The sequence below is a fragment of the Pristiophorus japonicus genome, chromosome 21, assembly GCF_044704955.1.
Source record: "Pristiophorus japonicus isolate sPriJap1 chromosome 21, sPriJap1.hap1, whole genome shotgun sequence".
Taxonomy (NCBI): Eukaryota; Metazoa; Chordata; class Chondrichthyes; family Pristiophoridae; genus Pristiophorus; species Pristiophorus japonicus.
The window spans coordinates 93,119,503-93,141,244 of record NC_091997.1 but is presented as its reverse complement, the minus strand read 5'-3'; the positions used below and the strand labels follow the sequence as shown (position 1 = coordinate 93,141,244).

Below are 21,742 nucleotides of genomic sequence, written 5' to 3'. Positions count from 1 at the left end.
CTTTCTGCTGTTTCAGTTGGTTGCAATGGAATTTTGTAATGTTGCATGTATAAATGATTCTCATTTTTCTCTCCAGGATAGCCTTCAGGGTTATAAGACACAGAACAAATTCCTGAACAAGGAGATCTTGGAATTATCCGTGCTCAAGCGCAATGCTGAAATGAGAGAGAAAGCTGTGGAAGCAAAGGTATTTTACCGCCAATATATTGGGATTTGGGTTGGTGGAATATGGGGGTGAAGATTCCACTGTCTGCACTGTTCGTATTAAAGGCAGCCATTCGTTCTTAGTGTTTAGTACTCTCCCTCGCTTTAATTCTGTGTGCGTACTATAAAACCCACTGCAATCTTGGTCATTCACTTCATGGACACTACAAAAAATATACCGAACAGTTGGTCAGCTTCAATATCTGGAGAGACTTTTCGAGCACCTCACTCGCACTCCTGGTCACGGTGCAGAAAAAGAGAATCTTCGCTCATAGGCAACCTCTTCTCACTCCAGGCCATCGACCTTTCATCATCACAGCACTTTGTTTCCTCTCGCTGGTACTCCAAATATACTGGCCAACTTGCTCTTCCTCCTCCCCGTGTCACTAATATGTTGAAATCAAGACACTGTCCAAATTTATTCGTTTCCTGCACCCTCTACTGGAGCTGCTGACCTCCCTCAGTTTATCCTTGCCCCTTGAATCTTCCGGCATGTTAAGATGCAGCCTTGGCATCGCTAATCATTACTTTCCTGATTTACCACTTCTAACACTTTCCAATCTTGGTGATGTCCTGGCACATGGCCCTTCACCCATTAAAAATATAATGCACACGCCATGCCACGCACCGCGCACACGCATATTGAGAGAAATGAATTGATTGTTTTATAAGTTAAATAATTCACACAAATTCACAAAAAAGCCATTGAGCATAAATGTTCAAAAAAGGGTGTAAAGATAAACCCAGCGACTACAGGCCAGTCAGTTTAACCTCAGTAGTGGGGAAGCTTTTAGGAACAGTCATCAGGGACAAAATTAACTGTCACTTGAATAGGTGTGGATTAATTAAGGAAAGCCAGCACGGATTTGTTAAAGGCAAATCGTGCTTAACCAGCTTGATCAAGTTTTTTGATGCGGTAACAGAGAGGGTTGATGAGGGTAATGCGGTTGATGTGGTGTCCATGGATTTCCAAAAATTGTTTGACAAAGTGCCACCTAATAGGTTTATCAGCAAAGTTGAAGCCCACGGAATAAAAGGCAACATGGATACGAAATTGGCAAAGTGACAGGAAACCGAATAGTTATTTTTGGTTGGTGAACGGTTATTTTTCGGACTGAAGGAAAGTATACCGTGGTGTGCCCCAGGCGTCAGTGCTAGGACGACTTGATATCTATTAATGACTTGGTTGTGGGTGTACAGGGCACAATTTCAAAACTTGGAAGTAGAGTGAACAGTGAGGGGGAGAGTGATAGACTTCAGGAAGACATAGACAGGCTGGTGAAATGGGCGGACATGTGGCAAATGAAATTTAACACACAAAAGTGTGAAGTGATACATTTTGGTAGAAAGTATGAGGAGAGGACATACAAACTAAATGATACAATCCTAAAAGGGGGTGCACAAACACGAACCTGGGGGCATGTGTGCACAACTAGTTGAAGGTGGCAGGGCAGGTTGAGAAAGCAGTTTAAAAAGGCTAATGGGATCCTGGGCTTCATAAATAGAGGTATAAATAGGGCAGGAAATTCGGCGACTTTGTGACCAGGTTTTTGGCGCTATTTCACCCTCCGCGGCGAAAAACCGGTCGATGAGAACTTCGGTGGCCTTTTGTGGCGGCGCTTTCCACGTACTGCCGGGGAGAGGAGCACCGCCATGCAACACTCAAAATAGCATTTTCACCCGAAATTTGTCTCCCTCTGCCCAGAATACCGATGGGGCAAAACCTGCATTGCAGCCCTGCCAGCAGCGGTAAGTATGAAGACCTGCAAAAAAGGCAAGTTAAAGTTTTTATTAATTATTTTTCAGAGATTTAGTTGGTAAGGGTTTTGAGAATTATTTTTTCCCAATTTTTTTTGTTTTTCTGCCCTCCCAAGGCCCCTCTCGCAGCACCACCGGCCCTGGACTAAAGTTGCTGAAATTCGCAGTTTGCGCCGCGAATCCTCGTGCAACGCCGATTTTTACCGCTGCACAAATTAAAGGCTATTTATCAGGCCTACTGATGATAACGAAGCAAATGGTAATTTTGGCTTAACAATACCGTTTTCACTGAAAACGGAATTTCTAGTCCTTAGAGTACAAAAGTGTGGAGATTATGTTAAACCTGTAAACAACACTGGTGCGGCCCCCAACTGGAGTATTGTTCCTATTCTGGGCACCGCACTTTAAGAAGGATATGAAGGCCTTGGAGAGGGTGCTGAAAAGATTGATGAGAATGATTCCAGGAATGAGGGACTTCAGTTACGTGGATAGACTGGAAAAGCTGGGGTTGTTCTCCTTGGAGCAGAGAAGATGGAGAGATTTGATGGAGCTGCTCAAAATCATGAGGGGTCTAGACAGAGTGGCTAGAGAAGGGTCAAGAACCAGAGGAGACAGATTTAAGGTGATTGGCAAAAGAACCAAAGGCGATGTAAGAAAAAATGTTTTTGCGCAGCGAGTGGTTACGATCTGGAATGCACTGGCTGAGAGGGTGGGGGAGGCAGACTCGATCACTGCTTTCAAAAGGGAGTTGGATAAGTGCCTGAAGGAAAAATATTTGCAGGGCTACGGGAAAACGGCGGCGGGGGAGGGGGGGCTGGGACTGGCTGAGGTTACAGGGAAAGGGCGGTGGGGGGGGGGGAGTCGGACTGGCTGAGGTTACGGGGAAAGGGTTGGGGGGGGGGAAACTGGCTGAGGTTATGGGGAAAGGGCGGGGGAACTGGCTGAGGTGACGGGGAGTGGGACTGGCTGAGGCTATGGGGAAAGGACGGGTGGGGGGGGCTAGCTGAGGTTATGGGGAAAGGACAGGTGGGGGGGGACTGGCTGAGGTTACGGGGAAAGGGCGGGGGTGGGGGGGGAAAAACTGGCTGAGGTTACGGAGAAAGGGTGGGGGGGTGGGGAGAGACTGGCTGAGGTTACGGGGGAAGGGCCGGGGGAGGGGGGACTGGCTGAGGTTACGGGGGAAGGGCCGGGGGAAGGGGACTGGCTGAGGTTACGGGGGAAGGGCCGGGGGAGGGGGGACTGACTGAGGTTACGGGGGAAGGGCCGGGGGAGGGGGACTGGCTGAGGTTACGGAGAAAGGGTGGGGGGGTGGGGAGAGACTGGCTGAGGTTACGGGGGAAGGGCCGGGGGAGGGGGACTGGCTGAGGTTACGGAGAAAGGGTGGGGGGGTGGGGAGAGACTGGCTGAGGTTACGGGGGAAGGGCCGGGGGAGGGGGGACTGGCTGAGGTTACGGGGGAAGGGCCGGGGGAGGGGGACTGGCTGAGGTTACGGGGGAAGGGCGGGGGGGGAACTGGCTGAGAGGTGGCACGGGCTCGATGGGCCCTCCGCGCTGTAACCATTCTCTGATTCTATGAACAGTCCGTGTCTGTTGGAAATTGAGTTATTGCATTTTTCCTGGACTTGCTTTGCTCAGCATGGCCTCGTTTCCTGATGCTTTTTGAGCCTCCATGCTGTGTATGTGAAATACTGCCATTTGTATAGGGTGGCATTGTTTAACCTTTGTAATATATTAGAAATGGTTAGCAAAAATTCCCTCTTGTGTCTCTGAAGGAGAATACAAAAGCAATCAAGAGACAAGGTTCCAAGAGTAGGACAGTCTGGATAGACTGAATCATTCCAGTTTGAAGGAAGAACCTGAATTTAAAAATCAGTAAATTTAAACTTTTTTTTTAAGTGACACTCTGGTTAAACTAAGTACTCATAGAGATACTCAGAAAAGGAGGAAATATGCTAATTAGTTTTATAAGTTTTATATTTCTTGGCTTTTAGATTTCTTGGTGTCAGCTGTGGCTCAGTGGGCAACACTCTTCCCTCTGAGTCAGAAGGTTGTGGGTTCAAGTCCCACTCCAGGGACTGGAGCACAAAAATCTAGGCTGACACTCCAGCAGTGCTGAGGGAGCGCTGCATTGTCGGAGGTGCTGTCTTTTGGATGAGTCATTAAAAGATCCCATGGCACCATTTTGAAGAAGAGTAGAGGAGTTCGCCCCGGTGTCCTGGCCAATATTTATCCCTCAATCAACATAACAAAAACAGATTATCTGGTCATTATCACATCGCTGTTTGTGGGAGCTTGCTGACTACACTTCAACAGTACTTCATTAGGCTGTGAAGCGATTTGAGCCATCCGGTGGTCGTGAAAGGCGCTATATAAATGCAAGTCTGTCTTTCTTTATAAAACACCAGGATATAAACAATGGAAACGTTTGCCAACCTGTGATTCTAGGAAACAGCTGCTGTGATCAGTCTCTCAAGGAAATGGTGTTTAATTTTAATATATTTCTGCTTTTTTTAAATTCAAAACAATATTTTATAACTATAGCCATAAAGAAACAAAGAAGTTCAAGGGCAATATATTATTATTTAAAGCTGTTTTTAAAATTGAAGGAAAGAATAACTAATCCAGGAAGCTGCAATATGGTCTGTAATACTCGTCACAGGAGTAGATTATTGCATTATATTTAGTTTCCAGATGAAATGGTTATTTTGAGTATGACTGCCTTCAGACTGGCAGTGTTGGCCTGGCTTTGATGAAACCATCTGTGTGGTTGAATAAACCAATTGTTTTAGCCATCCCTAGCTGGGCCTGTTTAGAGAATCCTGCTCCTACTGTTGAGCACGGTGTAACTATTGGTGATTAAGGCCAAATGGCTGGTTTTGCAGTAGTCAAGCTGAGATTCCCACTTCCCCCTTTGTATATACATAGTCTCTGTACCCAGGACAGTGCTGGGCCTACCACGGGCCCTTCAGGGCATTAATAATAAATGTTTTTGCAGAACTTCAGTCTTCATTTAATGGCTGCTGCTTGTGAGCTGGAAATCCCCATGGAAAATCGAAAGTTATAACCCAATCTGAAACAGTAATACATTTCCGAATGTGGTTTAATATACCTAATGCTGTTTCTGTAATTTATGTTTCAAATGCGCAATTATCTTTTACAAAGGGGCCTGGATAGAGTGAATAGGAAGGACCTATCCTTCCTAGGATAGATGAAGTCCTTACTCCTAGGGGGAATCAAGGGGTATGGCGAGAAAGCAGGAATGGGGGTACTGAAGTTGCATGTTCAGCCATGAACTCATTGAATGGCGGTGCAGGCTAGAAGGGCCGAATGGCCTACTCGTGCACCTATTTTCTATGTTTCTATGACCTGTTTCCCTTGGCGGAGGGGTCATCAACCAGGGGACATAGATTTAATGTAATTGGGGGGAGGTTTCGATGGGATTTGAGGGGAAATGTCTTCACCCAGAGGGTGGTGGGGGTCTGGAACTCACTGCCTGAAAGGGTGGTAGAGGCAGAAACCCTCACCACATTTAAAAAAAATACTTGGATGTGCACCTGAAGTGCCGTAACCTACAGGGCTACGGACCAAGAGCTGGAAAGTGAGATTCGGCTGGATAGCTGTTTGTCGGCCGGCGCGGACATGATGGGCCAAAATGGCCTCCTTCTGTGCTGTAAATTTCTATGATTCTATAAAGCACTTTCAGTATTCGGAGTGAATGTGGAAGATACAACCTTAAGTGTGGTTGATATTTTTCCGTCTGGAAATACGGGACTGATCTTTAGCTAAAATATCCTGAGTTTGAAGGACTTGGGGACATTCCGAGTGAATCCTGTTGTGAGGGATGCCAGTAACTGCCGATAACTTCTACTATCCCATTGGCCAACATGCCGTCACGGAGCTTGTTGTGATTGCAAGCAGGTTCCTCGAGATCTTGTAGAGTTTGAAGATGCTAAAGTGAGGGTTCATTTCATTTTCTTTTAAATCAAAGAATTAAAAAAAAAATCTTGATGCTGGTTTCAAATGAAAACCCTATGAAACGTCACTAAAATGGGTGAAAAGTTCTGTCTGCCATTCACCAAGCTCAGCGAATGTTCATTGTTATTTCTGTAGAAATAAACCCTTGTAAATACTGTAGTGAGATCCCTGTTCCCCAGTTCAGACCTAGCCCAGGGATGGACCATGCTACAATGATGGTGCGTCACTGACCTGTCATCGAGAATGTCGGGAGTAACATTTCTAATTGCCAAGAGTGGCCCAGATTGTGACCCCACTTACGCGTGCATATCTTGATTTATTTTTAAGCATGGCCATCATCAAATTGGTGACATTTTAAAACTAGAATGAATGTCACATCTTGTGATTGACACTTTGGTTCCATTCCTTGCTCAGCTGATGAGTGCTGTTCTCTGGTTGGTGGTCCTCTGTTTGGATTTGTGTTGTACCCCCCCTCAAATGCAGCATTCTGTTTCAGCACGGTGCAGCCACCACTAAGCCCGGCTGGGAATTGACATACCTGGCGTAATAGTGTGGCAATTTGAATGTTGATTTGAGGGAGGTCATCATACTTGGTCTTTCTACTTGGGAGTTCCTGGTTCTGTACCGCAGACATTTTAGTAGATGTTTGAGGCGAGGCAAGATGGAGAAACTCAAACATGTGTAACTGGACTAATACCGTGGTTGTGCTATATTTTAGAAGTCAGATTGAGGGTGAAATTGCGTCCATCTGATTTCTGACACAGATTTTCCAGCTAACTTTTGATTATGAGCAGGTGTATATAGGGGTGAAACATAGAAAATAGGTGCAGGAGTAGGCCATTCGGCCCTTTGAGCCTGCACTACCATTCAGTAAGATCATGCAACTTCAGTACCCCATTCCTGCTTTCTCTCCATACCCCTTGATCCCTTTAACCGTAAGGGCCACATCTAACTCCCTTATGCTTGAGTCTTGAGCTTGTGTTGGTTCAGACTCAAAGTATTATTTGTGGTTCCTTCAACAAGAGAGAAATTCTACAACTCTTGCAGATAGTGATATAGGACTCAAATTTGGCCCCTGCCATTTTTCGGCACGCTCACCCTACTTGCTCCGCTTTTCTAGGATGAGAAGTGCACTGGAAAAAATCCTCCCGACTTTGCACGCTGTCTGGCCTCTCCCAGGTCCTCGCATAGCGTAGCCAGTTGATTCAGGGGCAGGGCTAGAACCCTGCGCCAGAAACAGTGCCGGCAGCTCTCCATATGCGCATTGGAGTGTGCGCGCATGCGCAGAAGCTCCTTGCCTCCCAGCGTCTGTGTGTGCGTCCCACCTCTATCACAGGCCGAGTGGCCTCCCACACAGGCCGGCCCGCTGCCTTCCCGGGCTGAAGATTGACAGTCTGGCTTCAGGTCGGGGAGTGGGGGGCGGGGGAACACTGGATAGAAGGCCACAACAAGCCGGTTGGTGTGGGGTCCAAGCCGGGGCTGCGGGGATTGGGGGGGGGGGGGGGGGATTCCGAACCGCAAGGTGGGTTCGATCACCTACCCCATGGGGGTAGAGAGTTCCGATCCCGTGGGTGGTCCGATCCTCGACTTCTAGGGAAGATCTGATCCCCAGACGTGTCTGATCTCTGACCCCAGTTGCTGTTCTGATCCTGGAGGATCTGATCCCTGATCCCCGATCCCGGGAGGTAGGGTTGTTTGTAAGAGGCGGGCTGATGGTGGGTGAGCTTAGGCAGCTGGGAGAACATAAGAATTACGAGCAGGAGGTACTTCTATTTTTTATTTGGATCTTTTGAAAAAATTATGTGAATATGTTTTGTCTCTTGTGAATAGTGGTGACCATTTGTCAAGCCTCTTTACCTGGTGCTATTGTGAAAGAATATTGTGAAAGAAGAACATAAGTGATGGAGGAACACTGAGAGAATATCTTATTTATTGAAGAAGACTTTATTTAGATAATATGGGCTCAATTTTGCCCCAGTATAATCATTGCAAACAAATAGTTGTTTAAATTAGTTGTGAGATTAGAGCAATTTAATTCAGCTATCTTTTACTATTATTTCTGTGGTTTAAGCTTCCATGAATGCTTCTGTTGTATAGTAATTTAACTTTGCTAAGTTTGTCATATGATGTTCGATCCTATTCACATTCTTTAGTCAAGTCATTAAGTTCTGCTGGCCTCCGATGTACCTACCTGCGCTGATTTCTTAATTCTCCGGAAGGGTTTTCTGTGAGGCCACATACGCTGGCCTGAGTTAGTTTGGAGTAACTATTAGCTGTCCTAAGTGGCCTGAATGGCCAAAACGGGCGTAGGCGGCCCCCTTTTGAAAAAAATTAACTAAACTAAAAAAAATCCTAATTAGCTCCCTTACACTGACACAAATTGTGCAAAATGGGGATTTTTAAGATACTCCAGAAAAATCAAGTTGCTCCAAAAAAACAGGAGCAACTCCTGGGCAATTTTGAGCCCATAGTGAGCCTGCGATGATTGACCCTCTCCCTCCCATGGTATGCTGAGTATAACTATAGTTACTCCTCTTTGTTAAATGAAAACTGCGGTTAAAAGTTCTACTATTAATAAGCGTGAATGTTCATCTTATGCTCTTTTTTTCCTACCTCAAAAGTACTCCAGTCTGGAAGCGAGACTGTGCCAGGTAGAGAGCAAACACCTTGTTCTCCTTCAGGAAGTTAAGAATCCTATTTGTTCTGGAGAAGAGGGCCCCACACATGAAGTAATTTCCAGACTGCTGGAAGATGCCCTGAAGGTGGATACCCACGAACATCCCGAGCAAACCATTCTCAAGCCACACCCTGTCAGGTAATGCCACGGTCACAAGTCTCAGAACTGGGACTCTTCTAAAATACGGGTTTTGATGAATCTGTGCTGAATGGAAGATAAAGGCTTCCTTAAAGAAAAAGGGAAAGAAATCTGGAGGAAGCCTCTTGACCATTCTATTAGACCTTCAATAATAGCCTGCTCCAGAGCAGCAGAGGCCAGGAGGCAGGTCACCTTCCTGTCACCATCTCTTGTATGTGGCACAGAGCGACTCAAACACGGAGGAAATCCACGGGGGGGGATTTTAACTGTGTCTGTGCTTTTTTTAAACATATCACATTGAATCACATGCATAGAAAATACAGCACAGGAACAAGCTATTTGGCCCAAGCAGTCCATGTTGGCATTTATCATCCACCTGAGCAGCAGAGTAGTTCGAATCCCATGTGCACGCTTTGCTCCCATATACTCTTATTTCCCTTTCCTTAAAACGTCTATCGAAATTATTCTTAAATGTTGACCTGGTCTCTGCTTCAATCACAAACTCTGGTGGTATATTCACAACTCTCTGTTTTAAAAAAAATTCTCCTCTCTGTCCTAAATATATCTCTTTAATCTTTTATCTATGCCACCTTGTTCTAGATCACTCAATCGCTGCAAAGTCTGTTTCTCTCCAAACTGTCTCATCCCTTCATAATTTTAAACACTTATCAAATCACTCCTTAATCATCTCTATTCTAGTGAAAGCAGTCCCAGTCTTTCTTCATACTTGTATCCCACATACTAGGCAGCCTCTTGGTGTATCTGGGTTCTACCCTTCTCATTGTATCCTGCCCAAAAAGGCGCACATTACTCCAGATGTGGTCTTGTATAGATTCACCATTACATCTCGACTCTTATTCTGTGCCTCTCTCCATGAAAACCAAGGTGTCATTGGCTTTTTATTTCCTGCCCGATCTCTATATCCCTTGATTCCCCTAGACTCCAAAAATCTATCTATCTCAGCTTTGAATATATTCAGAGACTCAGCATCCACATTCCTCTGGGATAGAGAATTACAAAGATTTACAACCCTCTGAGTGAAGAAATTTCTCCTGTAAATTTTCTCTCATTTATTTTAACATCCCCCTACCCCATTCCTTCCCGTGAATATTCAGTGGCCACTCATGATTGACCCCATAAATCTGGATTACAGGCATTTTCCTTCCATATTGCTGCAGCAGATGGTGCATTATAGTCCAGACAAACCTCTGTTGGTTTCCAAGGCAATCAATGCTTATCATTAGATACCAGCAAGTAGACTTCACAATGCTTTACAGATCTAATGAACACACATCAAGCTACTGTCGAGTTTACACGCAGGGCAAGGTAAAGTGTACATCTGAACTGAGATGGAAAATCACGAATATATAACTGCAATGGAGCCAAATAAAGTGCTAATTGTGTAGAGATTTGCCGATCATTCATTGATCAAAGCTGCAATGGTAGGAGATACTGCAGTTCATGTTAATGAGCAGATGCTGTGTCCTGGCCAAGAATCGTTTGAGCTGTAAAGAGGTGGAATGGTGACATTTGTTTGGATATTGAGTTAAGTTTAACTCAAGCTGACGTCAAACTATGAAACTTGCACCAAGTTTTGAAACATAGACACCATGGGCAAAGCAAGCAGGAAAAGTGAAACCCATACTTACCGTGTATGACGATCACACGTGGACCTGTATCCTTGAGACTGGGAGCAGAAACCAAGAATTAATTTCAATGGCTCGATAAACTTGGACAAAGCCCTCAGTTACTGCAAAAGTGGCAAGTAGGGAGAGTTTAAAATGGGAAGAAATAGGAATGGGAGATATATTAAAGAGCTTGAATGTTATTTTATAATCTCCGTTTTAAAAAGTGAAGTACTTTTTCTTACCGTTAAAAGGTTTGGTCTTTTTGCTTCCAGTGAGTACGACGTATATGGCTTCAAGACCGTCCCTGAAGATGATGAAGAGGAGAAGTTGGTTGCCAAGGTTCGGGCTCTAGATTTAAAGTCTCTGTCGCTCATCGATGGCCATGAGATTTCCACGGGAGTGAAGTGGGCGAATTACTTTGCTGGCACCATGAACCGAGAAATGGTGCGCTCGCCAGAGCTGAAGAGCCTCATTCGCTGGGGCGTTCCACATGAACATCGCTCAAAAGTCTGGAAGTGGTGTGTCCACCTCCATGTCAGAAAATACAGGGATAAATGCAGTTCAGGATATTTTAACTCGTTGCTGGAGAAAGCACGAGAGAAACAGAATCCCGCTTCGAAGCAGATTGAGCTGGACCTTATGCGCACTTTGCCAAACAATAAGCACTATGCCTCGCCAACCTCGGAAGGAGTACAAAAACTTCGAAATATTCTGTTGGCATTTTCCTGGAGAAACCCAGATGTAGGATACTGCCAAGGCTTAAACAGGTGTGAACTTACTCGTGTTTGGATAGAAGTCTTGAGTTATCAGTTAGCTAGTTCTGTTCTGTTACATTTACTCGCACAAAGGGGTCGGCCATTTGGGACTGAGATAAGGAGAAATTTCTTCACTCAAAGGATTGTAAATCTTTGGAATTCTCTACCCCAGAGGGCTGTGGATAGTCAGTCGTTGAGTATATTCAAGGCTGAGATCAATAGATTTTTGGATATTAAGTGAATCAAGGGCTATCTTGGCTATGAGGACAGATTGGATAGGCCGGGTTTGTTCTCTTTGGAACAGAGGAGGCTGAGGGGAGACCTCATTGAGGTGTACAAAATTTTGAGGGGCCTTGATATAGTAGATAGCAAGGGCCTATTTCCATTGGTGGAGGGGTCAATTATGAGGGGGTATAGTTTTAAGGTGGTTGGTGGAAGGTTCAGAGGGGATTTGAGGGGGGGCGGGCTTCTTCACGCAGAGGGTTGTAGGGGTCTGGAACTCACTGCTTGGAAGGGTGGTGGATACAGAAACCCTCACCACATTTAAAAGGTGCTTGGCTGGGCACTTGAAGTGCCGTAACCTGCAGGGTTACGGGCCTAGATCTGGTAATTGGGATTAGACTGGATAACCTCTTGTTGGCTGGCGCAGTATGTACTGCAGGGAATTAAATACAACCAGGGTGGTGATCTGGACTAGTTTCGATCGCCTAGATGGGTCGAAGAGGAATTTTTCCAGATTTTTTTTTCCCCCAATCGGCCTGGGTTTTTATCTGGTTTTTGCCTCTCCCAGGTGATCACATGGCTCCGGTTGGGGTGGAGTGTAGAATGTTTCAGTGTAAGGGGTGTCGCAGTTGTGTGGGGCGGACTGGTTGGGCTGGGTGCTCTTTACCTTTCCGCCATTGTTCATAGGTTTATATGCAACCTTCAAGGCTGCTGACCGAGGGCCGAGTGGCTCTTTGTCGGCCGGTGCAGACACGATGGGCCGAAATGGCCTCCTTCTGCTGTAAATTTCTATGTTTCTATATGGGGATCGAGCGGGAAAGTGGAGTTGAGGTAGAAGATCAGCCATGATATTAAATGGCAGAGCAGGCTCAAAGGGCTGAATGGCCTACTCCTGCTCCTATTTGTTATGTACAACCGCACGTAGAAAGTAACCGCCAACTAAAGCAGAATTTGAAAACATAGCTTCATTACACAAAAAGCTTCTTTCCATTAAATCCCCTCCTTGTTTCATGGGTTGACTGGTTTTTCCCACATCCAGGATATTGACTGTTCAGTTAACTGGTTCCTATTCTTCCACTGCTGCTAATTCGCAATAGAGCCACTACTTGTACATCCATGTCCTGGAGCCTGGCCCAGAAAGAACTCCAAGTACTGGATTAGATAAGAGAAATCAACAACAACATCTATATTTATATAGCGTCATTAACGTAGTAAAACGTCCCAAGGCACTTCACAAGAGCATTATCAAACAAAACTTGACACCCAGCCACATGAGATTCTAAGATAGGTGACCAAAAGTTAAGTAGCGTCTTAAAGGAGGAGAGCGAGGCGGGGAGAGGTCTAGGGAGGGAATTCTTGAGCTTAGGGCCAAGGAAGCTGAAGGCACAGTCACCAATGGTGGAGCGATGAAAATCAGAGATAGAGGCCAGAATTGGAGGAGAGCAGAGATCTCGGGGCTTGTAGAGCTGGAGGAGGTTAGAGATAGGGAGGGGTGTAGGGGCTAGAGGAGGTTACAGAGATGGGGAAGGGTGTAGGGGCTGGAGGAGGTTAGAGATAGGGAGGGGTTTAGGGGCTGGAGGAGGTTACAGAGATAGGGAGGGGTTTAGGGGCTGGAGGAGGTTAGAGATAGGGAGGGGTGTAGGGGCTGGAGGAGGTTACAGAGATGGGGAGGGGTTTAGGGGCTGGAGGAGGTTAGAGATAGGGAGGGGTGTAGGGGCTGGAGGAGGTTACAAAGATAGGGAGGGGTGTAGGGGCTGGAGGAGGTTACAGAGATCGGGAGTGTTATAGGGGCTGGAGGGATTAGAGATAGGGAGGGGTGTTGGGGCTGGAGGAGGGTACAGAGATAGGGAGGGGTTTAGGGGCTGGAGGAGGTTACAGAGATCGGGAGTGTTATAGGGGCTGGAGGGATTAGAGATAGGGTGGGGTGTTGGGGCTGGAGGAGGTTAGAGATAGGGAGGGGTTTAGGGGCTGGAGGAGGTTACAGAGATCGGGAGTGTTATAGGGGCTGGAGGGATTAGAGATAGGGAGGGGTGTTGGGGCTGGAGGAGGGTACAGAGATAGGGAGGGGTTTAGGGGCTGGAGGAGGTTAGAGATAGGGGAGGGGATTTGAAACCCAGCATAAAATAAATTAAAACTCCAGACACCTGACAACACTTGGCTGAGTTCGAATGAGAAGCAGTCACAGCAGAAGCTGACTGCTTCCAGGCACTGTAATCTCCTCCAGCCCTACAACCCCCCATCCCCATCACTGTAATCTCCAGCCCTACAACCCCCCGTCCCCATCACTGTAATCTCCAGCCCTACAACCCCCCGTCCCCATCACTGCAATCTCCTCCAGCCCTACAACCCCCCGTCCCCATTACTAATCTCCTCCAGCCCTATAACCCCCCCCGTCCCCATCACTAATCTCTTCCAGCCCTACAACCCTCCGTCCCCATCACTGTAATCTCCTCCAGCCCTACAGCCCCCATCGCTGTAATCTCCTCCAGTCCTACAAGCCCCCTGAGATCGCTGCTTGCCTCTAATTCTGGCCTCTTGTGTATCTCTTGATTTTCCTCACTCCACTATTTGTGGCCGTGCCTTCAGCTGTCTCAGCCCTGAGAAAATTCAACCTTTAACAGTTTCTGAACTGAAGAAACACTGTATGCGAGTGTGGACTGGACATTGACATAGAAAATAAGTGCAGGAGTAGGCCATTCGGCCCTTCGAGCCTGCACCACCATTCAATAAGATCATGGCTGATCATTCCCTCAGTACCCCTTTCCTGCTTTCTCTCCATACCCCTTGATCCCCTTACCTGTAAGGGCCATATCTAACTCCATCTTGAATATATCCAATGACCTGGCATCAACAACTCTCTGCGGTAGGGAATTCCACAGGTTAACAACTCTCTGAGTGAAGAAGTTTCTCCTCATTTCAGTCCTAAATGGCCTACCCCTTATCCTAAGACTGTGTCCCCTGATTCTGGACTTCCCCAACATCGGGAACATTCTTCCAGCCTCTAACCTGTCCCGTCCCGTCAGAATCTTATACGTTTCTATGAGATCCCCTCTCATCTTTCTAAACTCCAATGTATAAAGGCCCAGTTGATCCAGTCTCTCCTCATATGTCAGTCCTGCCATCCCTGGAATCAGTCTGGTGAACCTTCGCTGCACTCCCTCAATAGCAAGAACGTCCTTCCTCAGATTAGGAAACCAAAACTGAACACACTATTCCAGGTGAGGCCTCACCAAGGCCCTGTACAACTGTAGTAAGACCTCCCTGCTCCTATACTCAAATCTCCTAGCTATGAAGGCCAACATACCATTTGCCTCCTTCACCGCCTGCTGTACCTGTATGCCAACTTTCAATGACTGATGAACCATGACACCCAGGTCTCGTTGCACCTCCCCTTTTCCTAATCTGCCGCCATTCAGATAATATTCTGTCTTCGTGTTTTTGCCACCAAAGTGGATAACCTCACATTTATCCACATTATACTGCATCTGCCATGCATTTGCCCACTCACCTAACCTGTCCAAGTCACTCTGCAGCCTCTTAGCGTCCCCCTCACAGCTCACACCGCCACCCAGCTTAGTGTCATCTGAAAACTTAGAGATATTACAAACTTGGAATATCCCAATCCCTTACATTCCGTTTGAGTCAGAAGGTAGAGCAGCAAAACTGGAACCAACAGGATGTTGTTTACATGTAGTGGGCACACCATCATAGTCATTCCACTGCTATTAATTAGAATTTAAAAAATAATCTGGTCCTAATTTATATATTGCCTTGAGGCTACTGACCAACTCAAACCCCATGATTCAGTGAAATACTCGTCAGTACCTGGGAGTTAAAAGGATCTGCAAACTCATTAATCAGTTTCCTTGTGCTGCAAATGCAGCAATAATGTTTTTACTGCACTTCCACCAGATGTAGTAAAATCTCATTAAGAAAAATTGGTATGGAGTGTTTTTTTAATCTGAATTGGTAGTGCTGTGAAGAGTGTGTAAAAGGCACTAACCGGATATATTCTGTATTTTTGGAGAGAATAGGCAGGGTTCATGATGAGAATTCTAAATTAAGCCAAATACTTTTGTGTCCATGCCCCCTTCCCAAGGGCTGGAGCACTTTGCTTAGCTTCAACACAGTCTGTTCTTGAGGTATGGAGTCCCTAGCATGACGTGCATCCTTTACTTGAAATTTTACTTAAAAATTTGCTTAGAGCACAGAAGGGGGCCATTCGGCCCATCGTGTCCGTACCGGCTCTTTGACAGAGTGATCCAATTAGTCCCACTCCCCTGCTCTTTCCCCACAGCCATGAGAGCCTCTGCTGTCTCCTGATTTCCACCATTTTTGTTATGCTGTGGCAGCTCGGTTAATCTCAAGTTTTCTCCCAACTCTTCATTCATGTTCACTGCAAAATGAATTTTCCACAGGCAGACCTATATTTGCGTGCCCCAGAGCATTTAATGCATATTGTGAATATGAGGGACCTGCCAGAGGGATAACAATTAGATTTTACCAACATACTTTGCTTCGCCTTGGGCTGTTCACCGTGTACTCTTGTCCGTTCTGAGGCTGTAAAAGCAGACTGAGATGTCATTCAGGTTAAAACATAATCACATTTATTTACACAAGATAAAATTACACAAGCATGATGGGTACACCAGATAATCAGCAATGCAGCACTGTACTGGCACAATGCCTTAAGCTTTCTCATTAAAAATAATTAGTTGAAGAAGATGTTGAGTCCTTTTCAGAATTGATTAACTGAGCCTTTGACAATTGTAACATGGATGAGCTCTTGTCCATGGAGCAGTGTCTCAGCGTCGCAAACTGTGAACAAATGGTCGAAGGAAGGAAGGGCATTGCAGATTAATGGAAGCAAACCAAGTCATTCTGGCCCAATAGGTTCTCAGCACCAGAGGTCACAGCAGTCCTTGCACACCCGACATCTCTCTTTGGGGAGGGTCCAGCTTCCTCTTGGCAGACAGGTGATTACAGTAACTGTTCCTTTGCTCTGAGTATTGTTCGCCAGCCCAGGCCTGAAAACAAATACTTTTGGCATTTTTAGCGGCCGTGACAATTATCCTGAATGTTTGTTGCAATCACAGATGAGTCGAGCCTATTTCTGCAGTGACAAGCTTAAATAAATTATTATCTCAACAAGCTGAGGTGAAGCCCGACCAGCTTTTAGATCCCGATTACACGCTCGGTCATTAACTCCAGCTTACCTCCCCTGATCTAACCACCATCACCAGGCAGGATTGGAATCACACCCACATCAAAAGAGATTATTCCAGAATTCACTTAACAGAAATTCATTTTAAATGCGGTCTATTAGCCTATTTAAAACTTCACATTGAAACTGGAGGAGAGATTTAAGGCTGAACCCTGCTTCCATAATGTGCCTTGCAGCACAGAGCCAGGGAGTTGCTTGCTGCACCTCGAGGTCTGTAAAGCTTTGAGTTTGATTCGATTTGTGATCTCATACGGTGAATTGAAACCCTCAGGAAAATTATCCGAACCATGCTACCTTCGGACTTGTGTGAACTCCTTGAATGCCGGCCCTAATGAAACGACGTGCTCCTTGCATTACTGGTTCTGGACATTTGTCATTGGTCACCCTGATTTACTAATCCCAATCTACTCAGCTTTGTATCTTTAAACCTCTGCTGTTTCTATGGCCATTGAAATCCCCATGTTTGGTTGAGGCAGCCGTGATCCAAGACTCAGTGACAGCCCTGCCAGTGTGACTGATTACTCTCCACTTTCAAATCGGCACCCCAACATTTGTAAAGAGCTTTTAACAACAACAACTTGCGCCTTTAACGTAGTGAAACGTCCCAAGGTGCTTCACAGGAGTATTATGAGACAAAAAACGTGACCCCAAGCCACATAAGGCGAAATTAGGGCAGGTGGCCAAAAGCTTGGTCAAAGAAGGTTTTAAGGAAACCTTCTTGAAGGAAGATAGAGAGGTGGAGAGAGGCAGAGAGTTCCAGAGCTTGGGGCCAAGGTAACAGAAGGCACAGCCACCAATGGTTGAGCCATTATACTCTGGGATGCTCAGGGGGGCAGAATTAGAGGAGCGCAGAAATCTTGGGGGGGGGGGGGGGAAGAGAGCTTAAGGAGATTAGGGAGGGGGGAAGGCCATGGAGGGATTTGAAAACAAAGATGAGAATTTTGAAATCGAGGCGTTGCTGGACCGGGAGCCAATGTGGGTCAGCAAGCACAGGGGGTGATGGGTGAGCGGGACTTGGTGCGAGTTAGGACATGGGCATCGAGTTTTGGATCACTTCTAGTTTACATAGGGTAAATGTGGGAGGCCAGCCAGGAATAGTCAAGTCTAGAGGGCTTCAGCAGCGAATGAGTTGAGGCAAGGACGATGTTACGGAGGTGGAAATAGGCGGTCTTAGTTATGCTGCGAATATGGGATCAAATATGATACCAAATTTGCGAACAATCTGGTTCAGCCTCAGACAGAATTTGGGGAGAGGGATGGAGTCAGTGGCTAGGGAACGGAGTTTGTGGCGGGGACCGAAAACAATGGCTCGGTCTTCCCAATATTCAATTGGAGAAAATTTCTGCTCATCCAGAATTGGATATCGGACAAGCAGTCTGACAATTTAGAGACCTAGGAGGGGGTCGAGAGAAGTGGTGGTGAGGTAGATCTGGGTGTCATCAGCGTACATGGGGAAACTGATGCTGTGTTTTTGGATTATGTCGCCAAGGGGCAGCATATAGATGGGAAATAGAAGTGAGCCAAGGTTAGATCCTTGGGGGACACCAGAGGTAATGATGCAGGAGTGGTAAGAGAAGCCGATGCAGGTGATTCTCTGGCTACGATTAGATAGATAAGAATGGAACCAGGCGAGTGCAGTCCCACCCAGCTAGGCCATCGCATGGAGAGGCGTTGGAGGAGGAAGATGATGGAGTGGTCAATCGTGTCAAAGTCTGCAGACAGGTCGAGAAGGACAAGAAGGGATAGTTTACCTTTGATGACACCCAGCCCTACCTCACCACCACTTCTCTCGACCCCCTCCTCGGTCTCTAAATTGTCAGACTGCTTATCCGACATCCAATTCTGGATGAGCAGAAATTTTCCTTTGTCACAGTCACAAAGGATGTCATTTGTGACCTTGATAAGAGCCGTTTTTGTACTGTGGCAGGGACGGAAACCGGATTGAAGGGATTCAAACATGGAATTGCGGGAAAGATGGGCACGGATTTGGGAGGCAACAACATGTTCAAGGACTTCGGAGAGGAAAGGGAGGTTGGAAGTGGGGCAGTAGTTTGAAAGGACGGAGGGATCGAGGGTATTTTTTTGAGGAGAGGGGTGATGACAGCAGATTTGAGGGAGAGGGGAACAGTACCTGAGGAGAGGGAACCATTAACAAGGTCAGCTAACATGGGAGCCAGAAAAGGAAGTTGGGTGGTCTGTAATTTTGTGGGAATAGATTTAAGGGAGCAGGAAGTGGGCTCATGGACAGGGTGAGCTTGAAAAGGTCATGAGGGGAGATTGGAGATAAACTGGAGAAAGATGTGAGTCAGGGCTAGCGCAGTGGAGCTTCCTTAAAGGAAGTTTGGCTCGGTGGGCTTAGGGGAAGAGGCAGAGGCGGCCGAACGGAGGGTCTCAACCTTAGAGACAAAGAATTCCATGAGCTCCTCACAGTTATTGTCGGAGGTGAGGGTGGAGACGGGGTAGAGGGGTTTAAAAAGACGGTTAGCAGTGGAGAATAGAAGTCGGGGTTTATCTTTCCAGAATGATTCTGGGATAGTGAGCAGTTTTGGCAGATGAGAACAGGAATCCGATAATGCTTTAAGTGGTCCAGCCAGATCTGACGGTGAATTGCTAAACCAGTCGTCTGCCATATATCCATTCAAGTCTGTATCCCGTGGCATCCCACATTTGTAAATAGCTTCTTTCACTTCACCACCCTCCCCCCCCCCAAGAAAAAACAGTCATGATTTATGGCACTAAGCCTGTCATGTGTTTGAGCCCTTGCTGTTGGTAAATACTCCAGTTTTCCAGCTAATCATATTTTCCTTTGCTTGTTTTTGGAGTTGTTGATATCAAGACGGCTTCATGGATTACCTCTTCTTCCTTCCTTCCCATCGGCCCAACAAGAAAGCTATTCTCCAATAGTTAAAATGGTCATCTATGGCCATGTTTTTCCACTTCTTTGATGGAGGACAGCAGTGTTGATGGCTCAATTGGTCTTTGTAGTGTCTGGATAGTGGAGCAGGCATTGTGCTGGGAAATCCTTAAATGAGCAGCGTTTGCCATCTAGTGGTGTATGTCAGCAGCTGCAAACCATGGCAAGTGTAAATAAAGCCCAAAGCCTGTAAAGATTCTTTTTTCCAAATAGTCTGGCTGGTTTACTGTAACAAGCAGTGACCATCTGCTGCATTAAAGGAATCTAACTAATGTGAGATGGTAACGGACATTCAGCAGTATTATGGGTAGTGCAGGAAATAGATTGGTCAATCGACCAGAGAAAAGGTAAAAAGTATTAATTTAAGGAACTGGCTTTCATTTAGACTGTAAATGCTGAGATTCCGGACAAGACCTTGGCTTCAATATTTTGCTGTCCTTTCCTGCAAAATAGTATGAGACAGGCACAATTGTACAGAACATTAAAAATGCCCAGTGTTCGCATACAAAGCTTAATAAAATTAAACTAAACAAATAGTTACCACACACAAAATCTGCCTACCTTGACCTCAGGATACCCTGAATTTTCTTAGTTTTAATCATAGAATCGTTGAAATTTACAGCACAGAAGGAAGCCATTCGCCGGCCAACCAAGAGCTATCCAGCCTAATCCCACTTTCCAGCTCTTGGTCCGTAGTCCTGTAGGTTACAGCACTTCAGGTGCACATCCAAGTACTTTTTACATGCGATGAGGGTTTCTGCCTCTACCATCCTTTCAGGCAGTGAGTTCCAGACCCCCACCACCCTCTGGGTGAAAAAAGTTCTCCTTAACTCCCCTCTAAACCTTCTACCAATTACTTAAAATTTCCCCCCCCCCTGGTTATTGACCTCTCTGCTAAGGGAAATAGGTCCTTCCTATCTATAGCTCTCATTCAGCATCATTAACATTCCTTTTTGCATCATAATGCCATTCCAGATGTAATAAAGTTGCCTATGTCTTCATGGGATGGAGAATCACTACAGATTTTGAGGGGTCTTTTTTGATGGTTCTCCTCCACACCCCAAAAAAATAGTGGTTTTCTCATGGTTACAGGGCGGGTTTACCGTGGCCAAGTATACATTATCTATCTGGTTCATTGAATCCACACTCTAATCGTGGACATGTTGTGCGATCACCTTCAACTGAAATGTAGCCTAGTTACAAACCAGGCCCAGATTTCCCAACATTACCTGCTGCTTCCTACCTTTCATCACCTTTCATAAGAACATAAGAAATAGGAGCAGGAGTAGGCCACCTGGCCCCTCGAGTCTGCTCTACCATTCAATAAGATCATGGCTGATCTGATCATGGACTCGGCTCCACTTCCCAGCCCGCTCCCCATAACCCTTGACTCCCTTATCGCTCAAAAATCTGTCTATCTCCACCTTTAAATATATTCAATGACCCAGCCTCCACAGCTCTCTGAGGCAGAGAATTCCATAGATTTAAGATTCACTGAGAAGAAATTCATCCTCATCCTCATCCTCAAAGGTGTGTGGGAGCGGGATGGCAGTGGATTCTCGACCCACTCCCAAAAATAACAGGCTGGATTTTCGGCTTTTGAGATTTCAGGGCGGTAATGGTGGCGGGGCAGTCCTCCCTTTCCCTCCCTTCTCTCACACATGGCAGGCAGCTGCTGTAGTGCGGGGAATGCTGTGATAGGGAAGGCCCATTGTATGACCTTTCTCCTCATCTTGAGATTAGGCCAGTGGGGGCTTCACTGTGTTTATGGACTTTAAAAAATATATCTACACTCCCCATAGCTGGAGTTCTGGCCTCCGTGAGCTGGAGATGAACCTGCATTCAGAGTGATAGAAATCAATTGACACAAATAGACTTTCAAAAACCCACCTCTGCTTTCCAAGTGGCAAAGACTTTGTTGCCTCTCTGGTCCTCCCAGTCATTGATAAAACGGCTGTCGGCCAGCGTTAGAAAGGCCTGAGTCGAGCCACTGATTCGTGCCTCTATTCCTATTTGGGTGAAGTTCATTGCCCAGATCAGCACAGACAGAATCGCAGGTTGCTCATCTTGACCAGGAGATGGCCATCAATTAATCGTGTAAGGAGCAAAGTAGGAACAATTCACACATACGGGAACATCCTTGCAACAGCATTGCATACCTAGCTGATGCTTGAATATATTGCACACCTTAATGTATTCTGTCTAATACGTTAAGTGTATAGAGTTTCTTCAATCTTGAGTAGAATCC

At 46.1% G+C, this 21,742-nt stretch overlaps 1 protein-coding gene across 4 annotated transcripts in view; it reads left to right on the top strand.

The window, feature by feature from the left end:
• The window catches only part of tbc1d2b (TBC1 domain family, member 2B), a 112,979-nt gene that overhangs the window by 71,387 nt on the left and 19,850 nt on the right, over nt 1-21,742 (top strand). For all 4 annotated transcript variants that reach the window (XM_070865239.1, XM_070865237.1, XM_070865238.1 and 1 more), the window contains 3 exons: nt 77-187; nt 8,558-8,751; nt 10,652-11,146. In XM_070865239.1, the coding sequence (XP_070721340.1) occupies nt 77-187; nt 8,558-8,751; nt 10,652-11,146 (800 nt within the window). The remainder of the gene's footprint in view (nt 1-76; nt 188-8,557; nt 8,752-10,651; nt 11,147-21,742) is intronic.